Source organism: Phyllobates terribilis, unplaced genomic scaffold, assembly GCF_046119375.1.
Source record: "Phyllobates terribilis strain yellow unplaced genomic scaffold, ASM4611937v1 Scaffold_2__4_contigs__length_985480577, whole genome shotgun sequence".
Classification (NCBI taxonomy): Eukaryota; Metazoa; Chordata; class Amphibia; order Anura; family Dendrobatidae; genus Phyllobates; species Phyllobates terribilis.
The window spans coordinates 434175803-434195578 of record NW_027362762.1 but is presented as its reverse complement, the minus strand read 5'-3'; the positions used below and the strand labels follow the sequence as shown (position 1 = coordinate 434195578).

The following is a 19776-nucleotide window of genomic DNA, read 5'->3' as shown; positions in this document are numbered from 1 at the left end:
CTGTACACAGATTGTCTTTCTTGCCACCCTATTTCTCATACAGCCTCATAGACCATCTTCCTCCCTTTCCTATGTATGTCACATCTGCTCCCCTCTCGTGTGTTTTTGTTTCTTTATTCTTGATCCACACAACAGGACCAGGTTATTTTATTGCAACCACACCATCAGTATTGATTCAGGATGTTAAAGGGCTTTTGCAGACAGACAACTGTAACATTCAGATGAGTGCTAACCGTCGTTTTAAAGGACAGCACTCGTACCCATGTTTTACTATGTGGCTGTGAACAAGTCCGATTTTTTCCTTGAACAGAGCCGATCCGGGGAAAAAATTGCAGCATGTCCGAGTTTGGTCCGATATTCGTATTGAACTTGGCCATGCAAGTCACTGAGTGCATGGAAGACATCGGACTGCACTTGGATGACATCTGAATGCAGTCTGATTTCCATGGACTCACAGATTGAAGAAGATGGAGAATTTTTTTCTCTCCATTTTCAAAGTGTGATTTGCATAATCAAATTGATTCTCTCGGATGAGAGAATATACGCTCATGTGACCCCGGCCTAATAATAGGGTATTATCTCTATAAGAGAAGGCAGGAAAAAATGGGTTTGTGCAACTTGGGTGAATGTGGTGCCTTAGAAGTCATTTGAAAATATTAGTTTGCAGAGATATTTACGAAGTCAGTGCAAATAATTCCTACATTAATCTATACCATAAAATATCCTAAGGATAGAACCTAAGGTTCATTATTTTCATCTGGAGGAAAGGAGGTTTATTCATCAACATAGGGAACGATTCGTCACAATATAAACTTGCAGGAGACCCCTGCGGTTGTCACTGCCAGATAGCTATGAGCGCCGACCACTGGGTGGCGCTCATAGAAAATGAGCAATTCTGCTACACACAGGCGATCAGACAATTGTAGCTTCTAGTCTCCCATGGAGACTATTGAAAAAAGCAAAAAGTAAAAAAATGTTTTTAAAAAAATAAAAAATATATAAAACTTTAAATCACCCCTCGGCACGCAAAAATAAGCCCTCATCCAGCCTCAGATCCCCAAAAATGAAGACGCTACGGGTCTCGGAAAATGGCGCCAGTTTTTTTTTTTTTTTTTAACAAAGTTTGGATTTTTTTTCACCACTTAAATAAAAAAGAACCTACACATGTTTGGTGTCTACGAACTTGTAATGACCTGAAGGTCAGTTTTAGCATTCAGTGAACATGGTAAAAAAACAAACAAAAAATAACTGTGGAATTGCACTTTTTTTTGCAATTTCACCGCATTTGGATTTTTTTTCCCCATTTTCCAGTACACGATATGGTAAAACCAATGGTGTCGTTCAAAAGTACAACTTGTCCCACAAAAAAATATGCCATCACACGGCCATATTGACAAAAAAATAAAAAAGTTATGGCTCAGGGAAGAAGGGGAGCAAAAACGAAAACGCAAAAACGGAAAAAGGCCGGGTCATGAATGGGTTAAAGGAATTCAGCAAGATAGTTGTTCCAAACACCTTGGAGAATAAACCACAGATTTTCTATGGATTTAGGCTTGTAAAGTTTGCAACCGAGCAATTACAAGTTTTCCTTTATAGACATTCTTGCAAACTTAATTGCCGGAAATCAGTTTTCTTTGAGATTTGGTGAAGCTGGAGAATTCAAATTTCAAATGATCTGCTCATCTCTACATAGTACTGTATATAACCATCGATCAATATAATTAAACATTGTACTAAGTATTTCTGGATGATGTGCCATATATTGCGTCAACTCTTAAGTAGCTTTGCCAATGCATCTTCTCCACTTACCTATAAAGTCATTTGATTTTCCAATATCATAATCCCAAACTGTAACTTCTAAAGTCTTTTTTGCCAGGTCACTGTGCTTTATTTCATAACAGAATTCCTGAAGAAAGACAGAAAATATATATACTGAGAAACTAACTGTTCACATCTCTGTTGGAGGCTGGGCTTAGAGCCTTCGGTGCAGATTCAACTAAAAATATCAGACAAAATAGTGCAGTATAAGCACAATTTTATTTAGTTAAAGGACAGACACAATGAAGAAAACCAGACGGATCTCATTAAATTCAATGGGGTCTGCCAGGCGCTGCTGGTGTCTGTCAGAAGTCAAGGACCTAGCACTTCAGCTTTTGTCATTTTGCAGCTCCAATAATGGAGCTGAATAATGGGAATTGGAAAGACTGATGCGAGCAGAGTGTAAATCAGACTTTTTTCAAGTTGAGAAAGTCCCCCCCAAAAATGCCATACACAAAGCATGGTGAGTTGAAAAAAAAACAATTGACCCTAAAAGCAAAAACGCGCAGTATGCAGTGATCTACTGCACATTCCTATTCCACAACTGTGACATCTGGATTTAGTGTTTTTGTCAAAGAAAAGGGGTAACGTCTCTCCTTATGGAGAGTGATATGCCTGACACGCCAGTGTGAGGAGGCTTAGAGGCCATGCAATGCTTCTCTAGGAAATTAATATGTAAATTGTCTCTACAGAGAGGAAGAGAACTTGAGCTCTAGTGCCACCTATTGGAAGTATCAATCCTAAAAGTCAATATCGACCCTTTAGTGAGCCTTGCCACATGACTTAGGATAAAAGCCAAACCAGAAACTCAATTTGCAGACACATGTTTCACGGTGTTGCCCCTCCTCAGTGCAAAACATAAGATACGAATTGACTGTATGAGATTCCTCTTGACTGTTAGGATTGCTACTTCCAATAGGTGGCACTAGAGTTCAAGCCCTTTTGTTTTGAGAAGAGACAATTTGCATGTCTTAGAAAAAAATACACAGGTGTTCTAAGGGGGTAATGTACCTCCTTGTGAGGAGTGACAAGCCAAGCCAAGTAGCATGTCAGAGTGAGGAGACTTATAAGCCAATGCTCCTCTGGGAAATTAAATATGAAAAATATACACAGAAAATCCCAGGGAAAACTACAAGAATACAATCTTTCTATAAAAAAAAGCCTGTGTGCAAAATGAGCTGGAATCCAAGGCAAGATATGGATTAAGAAGGAATGGGAATTATAAAGGAAGGGTTTTTACTTCTTCCTACCGGATCCACTTCTAGCCTTGGCTCAAAAAACTGCCTCACAAGGTGTATGAGTGTTTCTTGGTCAGATCATGCTGAGGATTTTAAGTTCTGCACCATGTGTTAAATATGTCATCTGTTTCATATGAATGGACCTACATCTACTTGACACAGAGAGCCCTGGTATTCCTATTTGTTCTCATTTTCTCATAACTACTGACTATCCAGTTAAATGTAAAGGTTGCTTAGCCGTGCTATACATGACTATAGTTACCTCATTAAACTCTGGATTTAATGTCTTCTTTTTCACAGCAGTTTTATGTTTTGATTTCTTGTCTTCATCAGGTTTTAAGTATCTGGAACATAGGAATGTATACTAATTATTTATTGTCTACAGGACAATGAGGTCAAACATTGCAACATTTCAGAAGAAAAACAATTACTTGGCAAAAAGATGGATATTATCACCGTGTTATGTTCTCAGATGAGAATTCCATCAAGAAGTTCCATCTGACTAGCCGAAAAACTATATTTATAGAAGTGGCCAAACGTTTTGAGACTGCTCCATCTCCTACTGCTCCATCTCTACTCTAACTGCTTTAATTTTTTTTTTTTACTTCCTATGTGATCATGCTTTGTTTGAGAATCCCAGTGCATGCTCTGATACCGAAATAAAAGGTCATCAGGGGGCAGAAGCTGTGGTCACTGCCACAGCCTCTGTCCCCACACTGAAGTGAAGCGTGATCAGTGACATCCGTTTCAGGGGCTGGGCTAGTCCCTGCTCTACTGAGCATGTGTTGGTTGTCCATTCCGATATATGCTCAATGGGGTCTTGTCACTGTGTAATATTAATGCACAGTGACAGTGCGCTCCCTCGCCGGCTCTGATGAGAAGTGCTAAGTAAGAGAGTGCACTGTCTGTGTGCATTGTAAGGAGATTACTCAGTGAGCAGGAAATGCCGAGGCCAGCCCCACCACCAAAAGTGATGTTGTAGGGAATTTATTTGTTAAAGTATATTAGAAAATACACTACATTATTACATTAAATAGATAGAGACATAGGGTTAAGTTAGTGTTAGTTTTGGACCACCTTTTTAGTTAATTTTCATGGCAAGGAAAGACTTTGCAATATTTTGGCAATTCATCTCATCACTGTTAATAAAAATGTAGAGTTAATGCAAATTGTCAGTATAAAGATGAAACTTTGTGAAAACCTACATTTGTGTCAGTCTCAAAACTTTTATCCATGACTGTTGCTGTGCCTCTAACATATTCAGTCACTTGAATGAGGTCAAATCACCGTTTGACCTCCTTTCTGGTGGTGACCGACTTCCTTGCCAGACATAATAGCATGGTAGCCAAGCAATAATCTCTTAATAAGCATTACATACTTTTGAATGATGAGCCTTTTTTCAGATTGTGTCAGTATTACCCATTCGCTTTAAATCAGTAGTGCCATGCCTAATCTGGGAGCTATTTTATTATTTTCCCAGTGTTTGAATTTTATAGTTAACCATTCTCTCACTATACATCTACAGTAAATAGAACCCAATGTATCATTATCTGGAGTATATTAGGGATCTGTAGATTGTCTAGATGGCTGCATATTTTTTACAAGGAGCAATATATGTAATATGGCATACTTGTATAACAAATTACCCCCATAATAACATTATACCGCAGATTTGCTGCAGTTTCAACATTTAAAGGAGTGCGATGGAGTAATGATTTTCCATTTCATACACTAGCAACAGCTGATTGGTGGGGGTGCCAGGTGTCAGACCCCCACCAGTCGTATATTATTGACATCAATATAATAATAGTGTAAAACCCTTTTAATGTTAAATGACTTTATAAGAGAAATCTTCACTAACATCTTCCATACATCTCTTTAAGCATGTATTGACTGAAGTCTGCCTGTAGAGGTCGCCAGTGTACCACCATGCACAAATCCATATTATTATTCACAGCACACATGTGAATGGCATAATCTGCTCCATAGCTAACATTGATGACCAGCAGGATCAAAACAACGTGGAAAATAAAGTTACTCAACAATGTGTGTTATACAAATGAATGTTATCAGAGATAATTATTTTAATGATTTGGAATATTTATAGCAAATTTATTTTCTTGAAGAATGAATAAAATAACACCTTGTTCCTTGTAAGGAAACAGAATAATAACAAGTCAGAAGTAGAATCTAGGATAATACAAAAGTCATAGACTACAATAATAATTATAACAAATTACCTTATTAATGAATTTGGGGTTGAATAAACAGGTGCGGTAGATTAACTTCCTATAATAAGGTTTTTATACTGATTCTATTACTTGCATCAAGCTTGTATAAGTAAAACGACTTCTAAACAAGCTGATGACGGCAATGAGTAGGCGACTTCCTTCTCAATGTTCAATGTATGTACTGAGAATTCTTTAGCTCTCGTCCGGAACTTTGGATACGTGGGATTTCATTTCCTCAGTACAATTGTTTCACAGCTACTGGTATACTGTTATACAGGACGTTTCATGTAGTTTCACAATCATTCTAAAGTTGTGGCCCAAAAAATAGCATCTGTAGTTACGTCAGTCTGGTAAGTACTTGCTTTATGACGGAAAGCACCAAGCCATCATATATATAGTAGCAACTTGTATCTGTAAGAAGCGACTTCACGTACATGTAGAGCTGAACCTACTGGCCTATATCGCCAGTCAGATGGAAGCATGTGAATCACAAATCAATCATCTTTGGTTACTATTTTTGCTGTATATTTTCTCCAATTAATGTAAAGAAGTTTTATTTTCACAAAACATGTCTATGTGTGCATGTAATGTAGTGTGATTGTATTAATATACTCACCTACCGCGGCTCTCTCCGGAATCCAGCGCCGTTCTTCTCTGCTCTTCTCAGTGACGTCACCGCTCTGCAGACTCTCTGGGTCACGCTGCGCTCTGCATGACCCGGAAGTGACATTTACAGTGTAAGTCTATAGAGCGTCAGAATGAGACTCCATAGGCTTTTATTATAAAAGAGATTAATGGCTCACACATAGAGCATAGAGTGAGCCGGCTAGTGTGAAGAGTTGTAAGATCACTCAGAAGAGGTGAGGAACGGTGCTGGATACTAGTGAAGGCAGAGGTAGGTTAGTATAGTAAAAAACTGACAGTACACTACATACACATCTATAAGTTTAGTGAAAAAAAAACTTCAAGGGAGGGCTTTTTTAAGCAGGAAAAAGAAAAACTATAATTACATTTGTGACCTGAGCGACTTTGACAAGAGCCAAATTGTGGCGGCTAGATAGTTGGGTCACAGCATTTCCACCACACAAGTCTTATAGGATGTTCATGGATAGTAGCTACCAAATCAATCCAAGGAAGGACAACCAATGAAAGGTCCACAGTGCACAGGTGCACAAGGCTAGACTATGTGGCCTGATCTCCCAGAGCAAAAAGCCGGCACCCCCGGTGATACGCGCGTCAGGGACGTCTATGTCCTGTGCATTGGCATGCCAGCCTGAAATCCTATGCCCCCTTCCCTATCCACCCACTATGTCCCCATCTGGTTATATGGCATAGCGTCTCATTTGAGTCAGATGATTACACTGACCGCGTGCATACCACGTGTATGCGGTCAGCGTGCGAGACTGCTTGCCGGTGTTAGGGGCGAGATTGCAGCTACGATCACAGCTGCTGTTGACAGATTACTGCTCGCTCCTTACACCGTTGCGGAGGTTGAGGAGTGATAGTGTAGCTCTGCACATAGCTGCCTTGACAGATTTCTGTCCGCTCCTCACACCGCTGCGGGGTTTGAGAATAAGGGTGCTGTACACCGTTATTAACGGGGACAATATACCCCCGTAATATCTTTTGGGTTGAGTTTTGCGGGGATCCCGCTTCATTCACCTGTGGAGTCAATTGTAATATAAGAGTGACCCTTATTAATATGTGACAGTAGATATTCTTATAACAGTTACAGCTGTCACATTTACGGTAATCCACAGTTTCCAAACTGTTTATTTATTTATATTCAACTCAATTAGAATATAGCGGTGACCCACAATTATTTTTCATAGTGATTAATGTGGAGTTAATAGGGAAACATACACCTAATAGGGACAATACAATATAATTCCCCACCTCTAACTTTGAGGGACATGGGTGGTGGATCTGTATAAATTTATTGGCTGTGATACACAATCCAGGACTTACAGGGTCTGAGCTTACAATTTAATATCGACCCCATATGCATCCATTTAGATGTATGTAAGAATTTGATTTTATATCTATATAAAAATATTAGTATTTTAATTGAATTAATATTAAAAGTTATATTTTATATCTATTCACACTCTTTTCCTCTTTTTCCCCTTCCTCATGATTTATAAAACCTTACATCAGACCTTAGTCATGGCAGTGGTATTCAGTAATGTCTGTAGCCTCTTTCAGCAAGATAATGGTCAAAGAGGCAAGCAGGAATGGGCAGGAACTGTTTGAGCAACATGACAAAGAATTTAAGCCGCAGTGTTTCTCAGCTCCAGTCCTCAAGACCCTCCAACAGGTCATGTTTTCAGGACTTCCTTAGTATTGTCCAGATGATAATTCCATCACTTGTGCAATGTGAATGGAAATCCTAAAAACATGATCCGTTGGTGGGTCTTGAGGACAAGAGTAGAGAAACACTGAAGGTGCTGACTTGTCTTCCAACTTCCCCATATCCCAATTCAACAATTCAATTGTGCATCTTTGAGATATGCTGCAAAAAACAAGTGTGATCCCCGATGACCCCACCTTGTAACTTAGAGAGCCTAAATTATCTGATGCTAATATCTTAGTGCCAGACACCACGTGACACTATTATAGGTCAGGATTTTTTTTTTTGCACAAGAAGTACTTATAAAATATTAGGCTGATGATTTTCAAGCTATGACTAATGAATGTTTTCAGACACTATTTTTTTTTTTACTCTAGTATAGTCCAATAATAAAGTATTCATTGAATGCTGCCATACGGACTGTTAATGATGTGATTATTGTCTATTAATTTGAAAATTGTTAAAAAAATGTAAATTAAGTTTTACCTGCATAGGTTTAAACCACATAGCTCCTCAAAGAGCCTAAAATTTCAAACACTATTTGTGTTAAAACTTGGTCCTTAATAGGAGATGTGGCTGTGTCTGTGGTCATCCATAGTCAAGGATGGATTGTAATGAACATGTCCTTATGGCAGCCCCAGTATAACTTATGAAGCACCACATTTAGAAACAAATCATATAATAGAGCTTTAGCATATTGGGTGCAGTGTATTAATGATTATAGGAAGTTTCGCCCCCAGCAGTTAGCCCCCAGCAATTTGCCCCCAGGTACATTTCGCCCCCGCACATTTCGCCCCTATCATTTCATCCCCAGGAAGATTCGCCCCCGCATATTCCGCCCCCTCACGTTTCGCCCCCAGACGTTTCGAACTGGGGGCGATATGTGCGGCGGTGAGATGTGCGGTGGCAAAACATCCTGGGGGCCAAATGCTGGGGATGAAATGTGCGGGGGCGAAATGCACCCGGGGGCGAATTGCTGGGGGCGAACTGCTGGGGGCGAAACATCCAATTCCCGTGTATTAATATATACCCTCCTTTATATATGTAACTGTGTCTTCCACCTAACATATTACAGCTGCAGGAGAGCCGTTTTAGGTCTGTGTGGGCAAAAATACCACCGAATCTACCTTCCAAACATCTGTCAGAAGATACACAGCTGGGGATACACTTCAAGTCCATTAAGTCAAAAGATGTCCTATTTATGTAGGCTCTTGGAACGAATATATCTAGTTATATTAACAGATGATATATTAAGCTTTGTGCAGGACATCAGGGGTGTTGCACAATTTGGAGATTCAAAGAACACGTTATTAGGCATAACGTAATAATAATTTTGCTTGTAAGATATGAGATGTCTGAATGTGGTTTACAATTCGCTCCCATTGGAGAACACATGCATGCTCTGTCAAGTCAAGCATGCATATATATGGGGGGGGAGAGAAAGCTTTTCACTTTCTACAAAAACAATAGTTTAAAAGTTAGCAATATTTTGAAATTCCCAGCAATCAATGAAATACAAGAACTCATTAGTTTTAGTGCCTACTAGTTATAAAACGTACAAGTCAGCTTTGGGAGTACACATCAGAAGAGACTATTTAGTTGAGATGAACCGATGAGCTAATGTATGTCGGTAACCCGATTGTCCCCCAATACCATATAACTCTTTAATGTGCTCTATTGATATTTTTTATTTTCAAAAAACTTGTATGTTTGTTGGGCCAAGCTGAAAACACATATTTTTGGTGGAGTTGGACAACAGACCTGGCAGTTACCACAATGTTTATAGAGGCTGAATGATTACACGGGGAAGAAAAAGCTTGTACTTACATCAGATTTTAATATTACATTTATATAGTTTTGTAGACTTTTTTGCACACAAGACAGTAAGATATAAGCGATTTATAAAACAATCCAATATTTATTTCATTATTGCAATAGTGCTAATACATACAGTCGAATAGCCTTCATGCTGGAGTTGGCTTGATAAGCATTTTTGATGTACAATTACCATAATAATTATCTGCAGAGAACATTTTTGAAACATGTTTGCTACAATTAACAACCAATGAAATAGATTCATATCAGCTGGAATAATACTACTTCTTTGCTACCACAAATCCAGTATTTGTGATGCACATGGTGAAATAGCATACACGAATATTGGCAGTTTCTGTTCTTCCTTCAGTTATTTTTAGAGCTTCTTTCTTTACGTTGATGGATTTCTCGAGGGAAACATACATACTAATTGCTATTGCCCAAATGGATTGTATAAGCCTCATTTGCAATTATTAGCTATCATCAAGTAATATGTTTCCCTTCACTTAGCCAGACATGTTGTATTGTGGCAGATGTCACATAAATAATGGATAAAGCAGAACATTAGAAATAACTTAGTGAAGTAATAAATCAGGACATTTTTCTACAGTGTCTATTTTTGGTATTTTTGGACAGATTGTACAGTAATACATACTATAAGAGTAATTCATTCTACAACAAACTCGACTTTGGCTACACCATCTCAGATTTGTCCCGATTTCTCCCCACTGTATATGAAGGCACATTCCCTTGCTACCCCACTGGTGCCTGAGCATCAGGTGCTACTTGTACAGCTGTTGAATTTTTCCATTTCTATTTTTTTTTTGGGGGGTGAGAGGAAAAGTAGGAGGGTAAATTTTTACTCTTTTTATTCAAGCTCATTTCTCTATTCATCCTCCTAATGGTGATGCCATGATAGTTACATGATGATAATCTGGAGGCCACAGAGTGTAGGTTTCAAATTCGATCACTGACTTTCTACCATTACAGCTATTAACTGCAGATTGGAAACTACAGACGAACAACAAAAGTTACAATAGTTTTCTAACATTTACACAGACATATAAAGTTTCTATATCCAGCTTTTCGATGAAGTTCGAAAATACCTTTAATCTCCTGAGCTTTAATGAAAAATCTATAACTGGACTAGCCATCTACTATGTGCCAAATTTAATAGTTGTGTTCCCTCTGTGACAGAAGGGCCTTCAGGCTCCCCCACACACCATCTGGTGTAGCTATGCCTCTCGTCTTTACTTAAACTATACTTGCTAAGGCTCCTGGAAAAAGGGGAAACCTTCTGGACTCCCGAAAGAGTTGGGAAGTCTCATGGGCACTGCCAAAAACTCCGAGAACACAGTTCTTCTGAAGGGTTTCTTTTACATGAGGCTGGGGTGTTTTCTCATACAAACACAAAATTTAAACCCATTCACAAGGGGCATGAGAGAGATGTGGATGAGAAATATGGGTATGGCATAAAAAAGGCAACATGGCTATGAGGAGTAAAATCTCAAAGTTGATGTCCTCCTGGAAGGGCATCCCTTGACGTTGGCAAGTATGACTTGCACTATGTGGAATGGCTCAACCTTTATATCTATTTTTAAATTGTCCTACTTTTGGGGAGAGGAATAATCTCTATTACAAAATTGTCTAACAGATCAGGCAAGCAAATGTAAACCCCCCCCACCCCTATTATTAAAATACCATGAGCATATTTCTTTTAGTATTGTCAATAGCAATAATGTCAGTTCTACGGGTTTATCTGTAGCCTTCACTTTTGGGTATCTATTTAGGATTTATCACTGGATATTCAATGAATGCTTTCCAGATCATTTCTCCTTTGGATGCTTGCCAGACTAGATACTGTAATTGTAGTGCTAATTGGCTGCATATCATAGTTTTGCAGATTGCCTTTGTCTATGTGTTGATGGTCTTTCACTGATAACAAAGGGTTTATGGTGACTATAGAATGTAATAAGAAAAATGGTCACACCGCCCACATTGACAATTATGCTAAATATGTTTTATGACCTAGTTAATGATTATTCCAAAGCAAACCACAGCGAGAAAGCCAAGAAAGTGGGCATAAAATTATAAATTTTTTATTCAAAGCCTCAGAATTTATTTCTTTATTAGAATTGAAATCTGTGAGATACACAAAGTCCTGGTTGATAATAAATATTCTAATAATATGAAAAGCAAATTGATAACGCAAAACAGAAATGTACTTCTCTGTTCTGTCAGGTATTAAAAGGAGAGATAGGCGTCTGCATAAATTGTTGAATATATGAGTAATTTTCCTTTCCTCCAGGGCTCCCACTCTACATGTTATTTTGATTGAACATTACAGGAACTGGGACAGTTAATTAAATTGAGATGTTCTTTTTCTCTAACAATATAAGGCTATGGGCTATGTATTTTGTTATAGAGATGACTGAAAGTTTTATGAGTCAGTTTGCAAATGAAAAAGAAACAGAATTCATTGAATATCCTATTAAGCAAAGCTAGAAATGGAATGCAAAAGCATACGGAAGCATATTAAGTGTCAGTAAGCTGTTGTTTTCAGTTGATCTGCACTCGAATATAATGTGGTTGCATTCGGATGTGCACCAAATGAAAAAGAAATGTGATTACATTTCAAAAATAAATATGCATTAGACTTGACATATACATTTACATTTGAATACACGTACAGCTTACAGATAAGAGGAAAGCACATTTTCTTACACTTATTAATTGCACTAGGTTGCGAATTATTCATAACACTCCAGGTCCTATTTCTATATATGGAAGAGTGGGGTAGGGTCTAACAGGGCATATATTCAGGTTCTAGGGGATATCTGCCTTTGGTAGAACATTTTGACACAGGGTTAAAACGGTGAACTGAATGTGTGCCCCCAAATTACAAAAACTCCCTCCACCCAGTGGAATGTGTGGTAGATTATGTCACATTGGCCAGTTTGGCTTCTTTAGACTTATACTTCCTGTTGTTTCAGGAAATAACACATGTACATAAGCCACAATGGTCAGACTCTGACTCTGTCTTTTGTATTGAAGCATCTAATGACCTTGTGCAAAGATTATTGTGAAGGGTGGGTAGCAGGGTCAGCTGTGCTATTGCCTATTGTGATTGGGGGATTCATGTGTTATCAGCTGTGTATAGAGGTCAGGGCTGGCGTCACCACCCAGTGCACCCGGGCAAGTGCCGAGGCCCTTAGCAAGCGGGGGAGCCCACTCGCCATCGGGGACACAGACACACTATGGCCCCCTTCCCTGTTGCTTTAACCTGTTTGAAATACTTACCTTTTCCTGTTCCTCCGCAACTCTGGTGTCTTCCGTGTCTTCTGACTAAGGGCAGAAGGCGCAATGACGTCATTTCAGCACGCCCTCTGCTGAGTAGACACAGCGCACAGAGCCAGAAGACACTGAGGAGTCTGGAGCACTTCAGCGGCAAAGGAGGTGAGTATTTGATTTTTTTTTTGTTTTATGTATGGAGCAATATATGAGACACATACTATATGGAGCATTATATGAAGTCCATACATTATGGAGCATTATATGGGGTCCATTATTCTGTATAGAGCATTACATGGGGTCCATTATTCTGTATGGCACATTATATGGGGCTCATTATACTGTATGGAGCATTATATGGGGCTCATTATTCTGTATGGAACAATATATGGGGCCCATTATTCTCTATGGACCATTATATGAGGCCCATTATTCTGTATGGAGCATTTTTTTGGGTCCATTATTCTGAATGGAGCATTATATAGGGTCCATTATTCTGTATGGAGCATTAAATGATTCTCATTATACTGTATGGAGCATTATATGAGGTTCATTATCCTGTATGGAACATTATATGGGGTCCATTATTCTGTATGGAGCATTATATGGGGCTCATTATAGGGTGTGGGGCATTATATGAGGCCCATTATTCTGTATGGAGCATTATATTGGGCCCATTATTCTGTATGAAGCATTATATGAGGCCCATTATTCTGTATGGAGCATTATATGGGGCCCATTAGTCTGTATGAAGCAATATATGGGGCTCATTATATTGTATGGAGGACTATGTGGTATCCATTATATAGTATGGAGGACTATACTGTCCATTCTAAAATGAAAACTTTTGAATCCCACCAGGTCACACACTGTGCACTGTGAGGATTCGCCGGTTTCTGAGGTATTGTAGAATTTACAATAGACATTACTCATGTAATGTAAGAAGTGAAATCTTTGACATTGTACTATACCTATATTTCTTTGCCGTATCTTTGCATCAAGAATCATAATCATGTAATCACTCATGTAATGTAAGAAGTGAAATCTTTGCATTGTACTATACAGTGCCTACAAGTAGTATTCAACCCCCTGCAGATTTAGCTGGTTGACACATGCGGAATTAACTTGGCATTGTGACATTTGTACTGTAGATCAGCCTGGAAGTGGGAAATGCACTGCAGCAAATTTTTTTTATTTATTTTTTTTTTTAAACGTAAAAAGTTAATTCAGAGTGTCATTTATTATTCAACCCCTCAAACCACAAGAATTCTGTTTGGTCCCCCTAAAGTATTAAGAAGTAGTTCAGGCACCAAGAATAATGAGCTTCACATGTGTGGATTAAAGATCTCTTTTGCCAGCCTTTTCTGACTATTTAAGACCCTCCCCAAACTTGTGAACAGCACTCAGACATGGTCAACATGGGAAAGACAAAGGAGCATTCCAAGGCCATCAGAGACAAGATCGTGGAGGGTCACAAGGCTGGCAAGGGGTACAAAACCCTTTCCAAGGAGTTGGGCCTACCTGTCTCCACTGTTGGGAGCATCATCCGTAAGTGGAAGGCTTATGGAACTACTGTTAGCCTTCCACGGCCAGGACAGCCTTTGAAAGTGTCCTCCCGTGCCGAGGCCAGGTTTGTCCATAGAGTCAAGGCTAACCCAAGGACAACAAGGAAGGAGCTCCGGGAAGATCTCATGGCAGTGGGGACATTGGTTTCAGTCAATACCATAAGTAACGTACTCCACCGCAATGGTCTCCGTTCCAGACGAGCCCGTAAGGTACCTTTACTTTCAAAGCGTCATGTCAAGGCTCGTCTACAGTTTGCTCATGATCACTTGGAGGACTCTGAGACAGACTGGTTCAAGGTTCTATGGTCTGATGAGACCAAGATCGAGATCTTTGGTGCCAACCACACACGTGACGTTGGGAGACTGGATGGCACTGCACACGACCCCAAGAATACCATCCCTACAGTCAAGCATGGTGGTGGCAGCATCATGCTGTGGGGCTGTTTCTCTGCCAAGGGGCCTGGCCATCTGGTCCGCATCCATGGGAAGATGGATAGCACGGCCTACCTGGAGATTTTTGCCAAGAACCTCCGCTCCTCCATCAAGGATCTTAAGATGGGTCGTAATTTCATCTTCCAACAAGACAATGACCCAAAGCACACAGCCAAGAAAACCAAGGCCTGGTTCAATAGGGAAAAAGTCAAGGTGTTGGAGTGGCCTAGTCAGTCTCCTGACCTTAACCCAATTGAAAACTTGTGGAAGGAGCTCAAGAATAAAGTCCACATGAGACACCCAAAGAACCTAGATAACTTGGAGAAGATCTGCATGGAGGAGTGGGCCAAGATAACTCCACAGACCTGTGCCGGCCTGATCAGGTCTTATAAAAGACGATTATTAGCTGTAATTGCAAGCAAGGGTTATTCCACAAAATATTAAACATAGGGGTTGTATAATAATTGACCAACACTTTTATGTTTAAAATTTAATAAAATTCAACTGAGCAGCATAACTTTTTGGTTTGTAAGATTTATGCTTCTGTTCATAAAACCTACTCTCGTTTGCAGTTTGAAGGCTCTAACTTATTTGCATCTTATCAAACCAGCTAAATCTGCAGGGGGTTGAATACTACTTGTAGGCACTGTATATATATTTCTCTGCGGTATCTGTACTTCATGGTACTGTATGTGTTAAAGGGGACCATGGAGACTCTTTTGCCCGGGGCCCACGAAAATCTAGAGCTGGCCCTGATAGAGGTGTTACCTGCCATTGTAATCCTGCCTCTGATGATAAGTGCTGAAAACTCTTCCTGAAACAGCAGGAAGCATGAGTCTGAAAAAGCTCCAGTGGTCAGTGTGAAAATTGCAACATTACAAATTTGTTTTTAATAGAAGTCATGATATAAAAAAATACCATTTTTTTAACAATATATGTAATTAGAGATGAATTAATAAGGCAAAATTCGAATTTGCCTGTTCTCACAGATTTTCCCCCTTGAAATTTGATTTTCAGAGAAGTTATTCTCTGCAAATTTAATGTCCGTTATTATTCTCTGGGATCTGTCCAAACGCCAGAGCACAATAAAAACAAGTTATAAAAACATTTAAAAAAATCCTTATATTCACCTTATTGCTCACTTCTCCTGCCCCTTATAATCAGAGCCTCTCACTCTGGGCCGGTTCAGCAGGACAATCTCACTCTAGGTTCATCTTCAGCAGGACAATTACCCTAAACATACTGCCAGAGCTACAATGGACTTGTTTAGATCAAAGCATATTCATGTGTTTGAATGGCTCAGTCAAAGTTCAGACCTAAATCCAATTGAGAATCTGTGACAAGACTTGAAAATTGATATTCACAGGCGCTTAGTCTAATCTCACTGAGCCTAAGCTAGATTGCGAAGAATAATGTGCAAAAATGTTAGCTCCTAGATGTGCAAAGCTTTTTAGAAATACACCCGAAAGACTGGCATCACTAATGGCAGCCGAAGGTGGTTCTCCTACAAAGTATTGACTCAGAGGAGCACAATACAAATGCACATCACAATTTTCAGAATGATATTTTTGAAATATTAAAAAACACCATATAATTTCCTTTACACTTCACAAATACTTGCTACTTTGTGTTGGTATATCACATAAAATCCAAATGAAATACATTTAAGTTTGTGGGTGTAACATGGAAAAATGTGAAACGTTCATGGGGTACGAATAATTTTTCAAGGCAGTCTACATGTAACACAAGAACCTGAATTAAACAAAAGGTAATTTTTCTGATGATACATTCCCTTTAAATAAACATTGAAGTAAATGATAATGATAGCACGGCACAGCATAGTTAATACAGAATAATGATATACAGTGGCTTGCGAAAGTATTAGACTATTTAGTGCTGATGCATAACAAACAAATCGGATTACAACAATATTTAATATTTAATATTTAATGTAACAAAATAGGTAAAAAGCCAAGGGGGTGAATACTTTTGAAAGCCACTGTATTACGAATATGCAGTATAAGAGTAATAAACAATAGTGTTCCCTTTAGTGGCAAAGAGATTATTTGGCACCTATAAAGTTACACCTTTAGGAATGAAAACCGCCCTGCTCTCAGCTGAGAAAAAGGTACAGTTGTATCCAGAGTAGGCAACGTTCTGTTAGCAAAAAAGCCTAGAGACACAACTGATACATAGGAAATGATATGTAATGATTGATACATTGTAAAAAACTATAAGAGAGATTTTTGTTGATGCTGCTGATGTATTTAGCTCACAAAGCTTTACCTAGATTAGACACAAGTGTTCCCATCACACAGCGTAGAGCGGGGACTTGACGTTTGCCTCCACTGAAGGTAAATAAGTGTTAGGACTTACTGGGGTGCAAGGGGTCCACCGTTAATATTGACTCTGGATACCCACTTTTTATCTACATGCAAAAATTAAATTACCCCATTCCCAAATTTACCTAATAATAAAGGGTAGTTATATGAATAAATAAATGAATGAATGAATAAATGAATGATGACTTGTTTTGTATATATTGATTCAAGTTTATTGGACCCACTACTGCTCATGTTGAAGGGTAAGTAGTTTACTGCTGAAGAGTATACCCGGGGATTCACCAGTCTGAGTCTGGATTCACCAACAAAATAATACCTTGAATTTAGTGAACAATGAAATTATAAGGTTTCTAAAAAACTTGGAAAACTTGTCATTAAAACTTTAATATTAAGAAAAAAATAGAATATCACTTTTACAGTGGGCTAAAATATTTATCTACCATGTGAAATGGCAAACTTCTCAGCACTGTGCACATACTTTATATTTAGACTGAGCGGCAAAGTGACAGGAACGCACGGTAAGAATGTCTGTCCATCAAAATCCCTAACATTTTCTATTTGTCAGTATATACTGTAATTGACATGTTGACACACAATAATGATATGGAACAGTTAAAACAATGAAGAACAATACAAGCGAGACAAGTAATATTAATGCTTCTTCCTGAGTCGATGAGAAACTATTGTTTGCAATTTCATTTTTATTGATTTATATAAAGGTATTTAATAAGCTCCTTGCATAATGTCAATACCGTACTGGCTTATTTTTCAAAGAAAGAATCTGTTTTGGGTGTCCTTACAATTACTTTTTCATGAAATATACGGCAAGCAAAGAATATTTTTCAAATTAATCTTATTAATATATTTTAAATATATTCCATACAATTACCATATTTTGCGTATTATTAAATGCACCGGATTATAAGACACACCCCAAATTTTGGGAAGAAAAATGGGAAAAAAATGTTTTTAATAAAATTGTAGTGCGTCTTATAGTCAGTGCGTTGTACTACTTACCAGGGGTGCGGTGGAGCAGGGTCCCAGGGTCGCTGCTGCAGGAACTGGGCATGGCAGGAGTGTGGCGATGCTGTGGGCCTCAGGCTGGGTGAAGCTGGTGCTTGGAGGTGCGAGGGGATGTTGCGGGTGTCCAGCAGTGTGGGGGCTCCGCCAACATTTTGTTAAAGCCCAGAGCCCCCACACTCACATGGTATACAATGCGGTGGACTCCGGGAAAATTGCCACCATGGGCGGTGCATGCGCAGATTGAGACCTTGGCACCGAGATCTCTGGAGACAAGATCTCAGTGCCAAGATCTCAATGTATGTAAGTGCGGGGGCTTTCACAAAATGTCGGCGAAGCTCCAGCACTAATGAACACCCGCAGCGTCGCACGTCCAAACACCCCCTCCTCCCAGCGTGGGGCCCGCAGCATCGCCCCACTTATGCCTCCGATGCCACCACCAGCTGCGACCCTGGGACCCCTCTCCACCGCAGCTAGTAAGGCTACATTGACAACTCGATCAGCTCCATCATTGGTGATCCTGCTTCACAGGCCGAGAAAGGTCTTTATAACGATGAAAATGAATTGCCCCTTTTGATGGCTCTAACAGAAATCCTGGACAATGCAGATGATGAAAATATGTCACCGTTTGATTCCATTCCCCAAATCTGGGGGAAAAAAAGTGCGTTTTTTAAAGCGAAAAATACGGTACTTTTCCCATTTCTGTACAATTCCCAATTATTTTTATGACAGAAACTTTTATATTAAAACAAAAATTACAATGGAAACAACTTAAAAGTACTCAAGATGTTTCAAGGATCCATTAACCTAATTATGTTTTCATATCTACTGTATATAGCCATTCTATTAGAACATTAAAATGTGAATATAAGAGCTTATCGCCTTGGATGAACTATACAGTGATAACTCCACAACACTCCTTACAAAACTAATCTAAAATAGTTTTTTGTCTACAATCGCCTGATAGTATTAAAGAGAACCTTTCACCCTGAGCAGCATGAATCAGAGCATGGCAGCATGATCTTAGCCATGTATATTTTTCTCTGAAATGTTCCACTTTTCCAGTAGGAAGTTGCAGGAACCAAAATTTTGGAGATGAGAATAGTCTGACACCGCCACAGGCGCTTCTTCTCAGTGCTGCTAGAGGTAATTGACAGGTCTTTAACTATGGGAGAGACCTGTCAATCACCTATAGTGGCACTGGAAGAAGCCAACCAAAGATGGTGCCGGACTGTTCTGGCCTCCAGCTATGGTCCCCAGCCAGATCTTCTAATTGTATTTTCTCCCAACCATTAGAGCATTTCAGAGGAAAATATACCTGGCTTTTTGCTGTCTATGATTTTGGCAGCATGAATCTAATGACAGGTTCGCTTTAAATATTGTAGTAAAAATAGCCAAATTGTTGCCTTTGGTAAGAGCAAGGACTATACAAGAAGAAAGGATCCTTTTGTTATTCGGGAAAATAATTAAGGAGTAGGGCACTCTGGCATGTGAGTGTTTAGACAATACTACTACATTCATTCAATATGAAAGCACACTTTCCTTTAGATGTCATTGTAAATAGGGATACTTGATCTTTCATCCATTTTTTTCTTGAAAAAATATTAAGGCAAGAGGAAAATAAAGACCAATTAATGGTGGATTAGAGACTTTGAAAAATATTGGATATAGAAA

The 19776-nt window shown here is 39.0% G+C and overlaps 1 protein-coding gene across 1 annotated transcript in view; it reads right to left on the bottom strand.

Annotated features, from left to right (window-relative positions):
* DOC2B (double C2 domain beta) overlaps positions 1–19776 on the bottom strand; it is a 1368938-nt gene that overhangs the window by 9578 nt on the left and 1339584 nt on the right. Inside the window, exons 7-8 of the mRNA XM_073665359.1 lie at positions 3319–3400; positions 1810–1906 (exon numbers count right to left, since the gene is read on the bottom strand). Coding sequence (XP_073521460.1) covers positions 1810–1906; positions 3319–3400 — 179 coding nt within the window. The remainder of the gene's footprint in view (positions 1–1809; positions 1907–3318; positions 3401–19776) is intronic.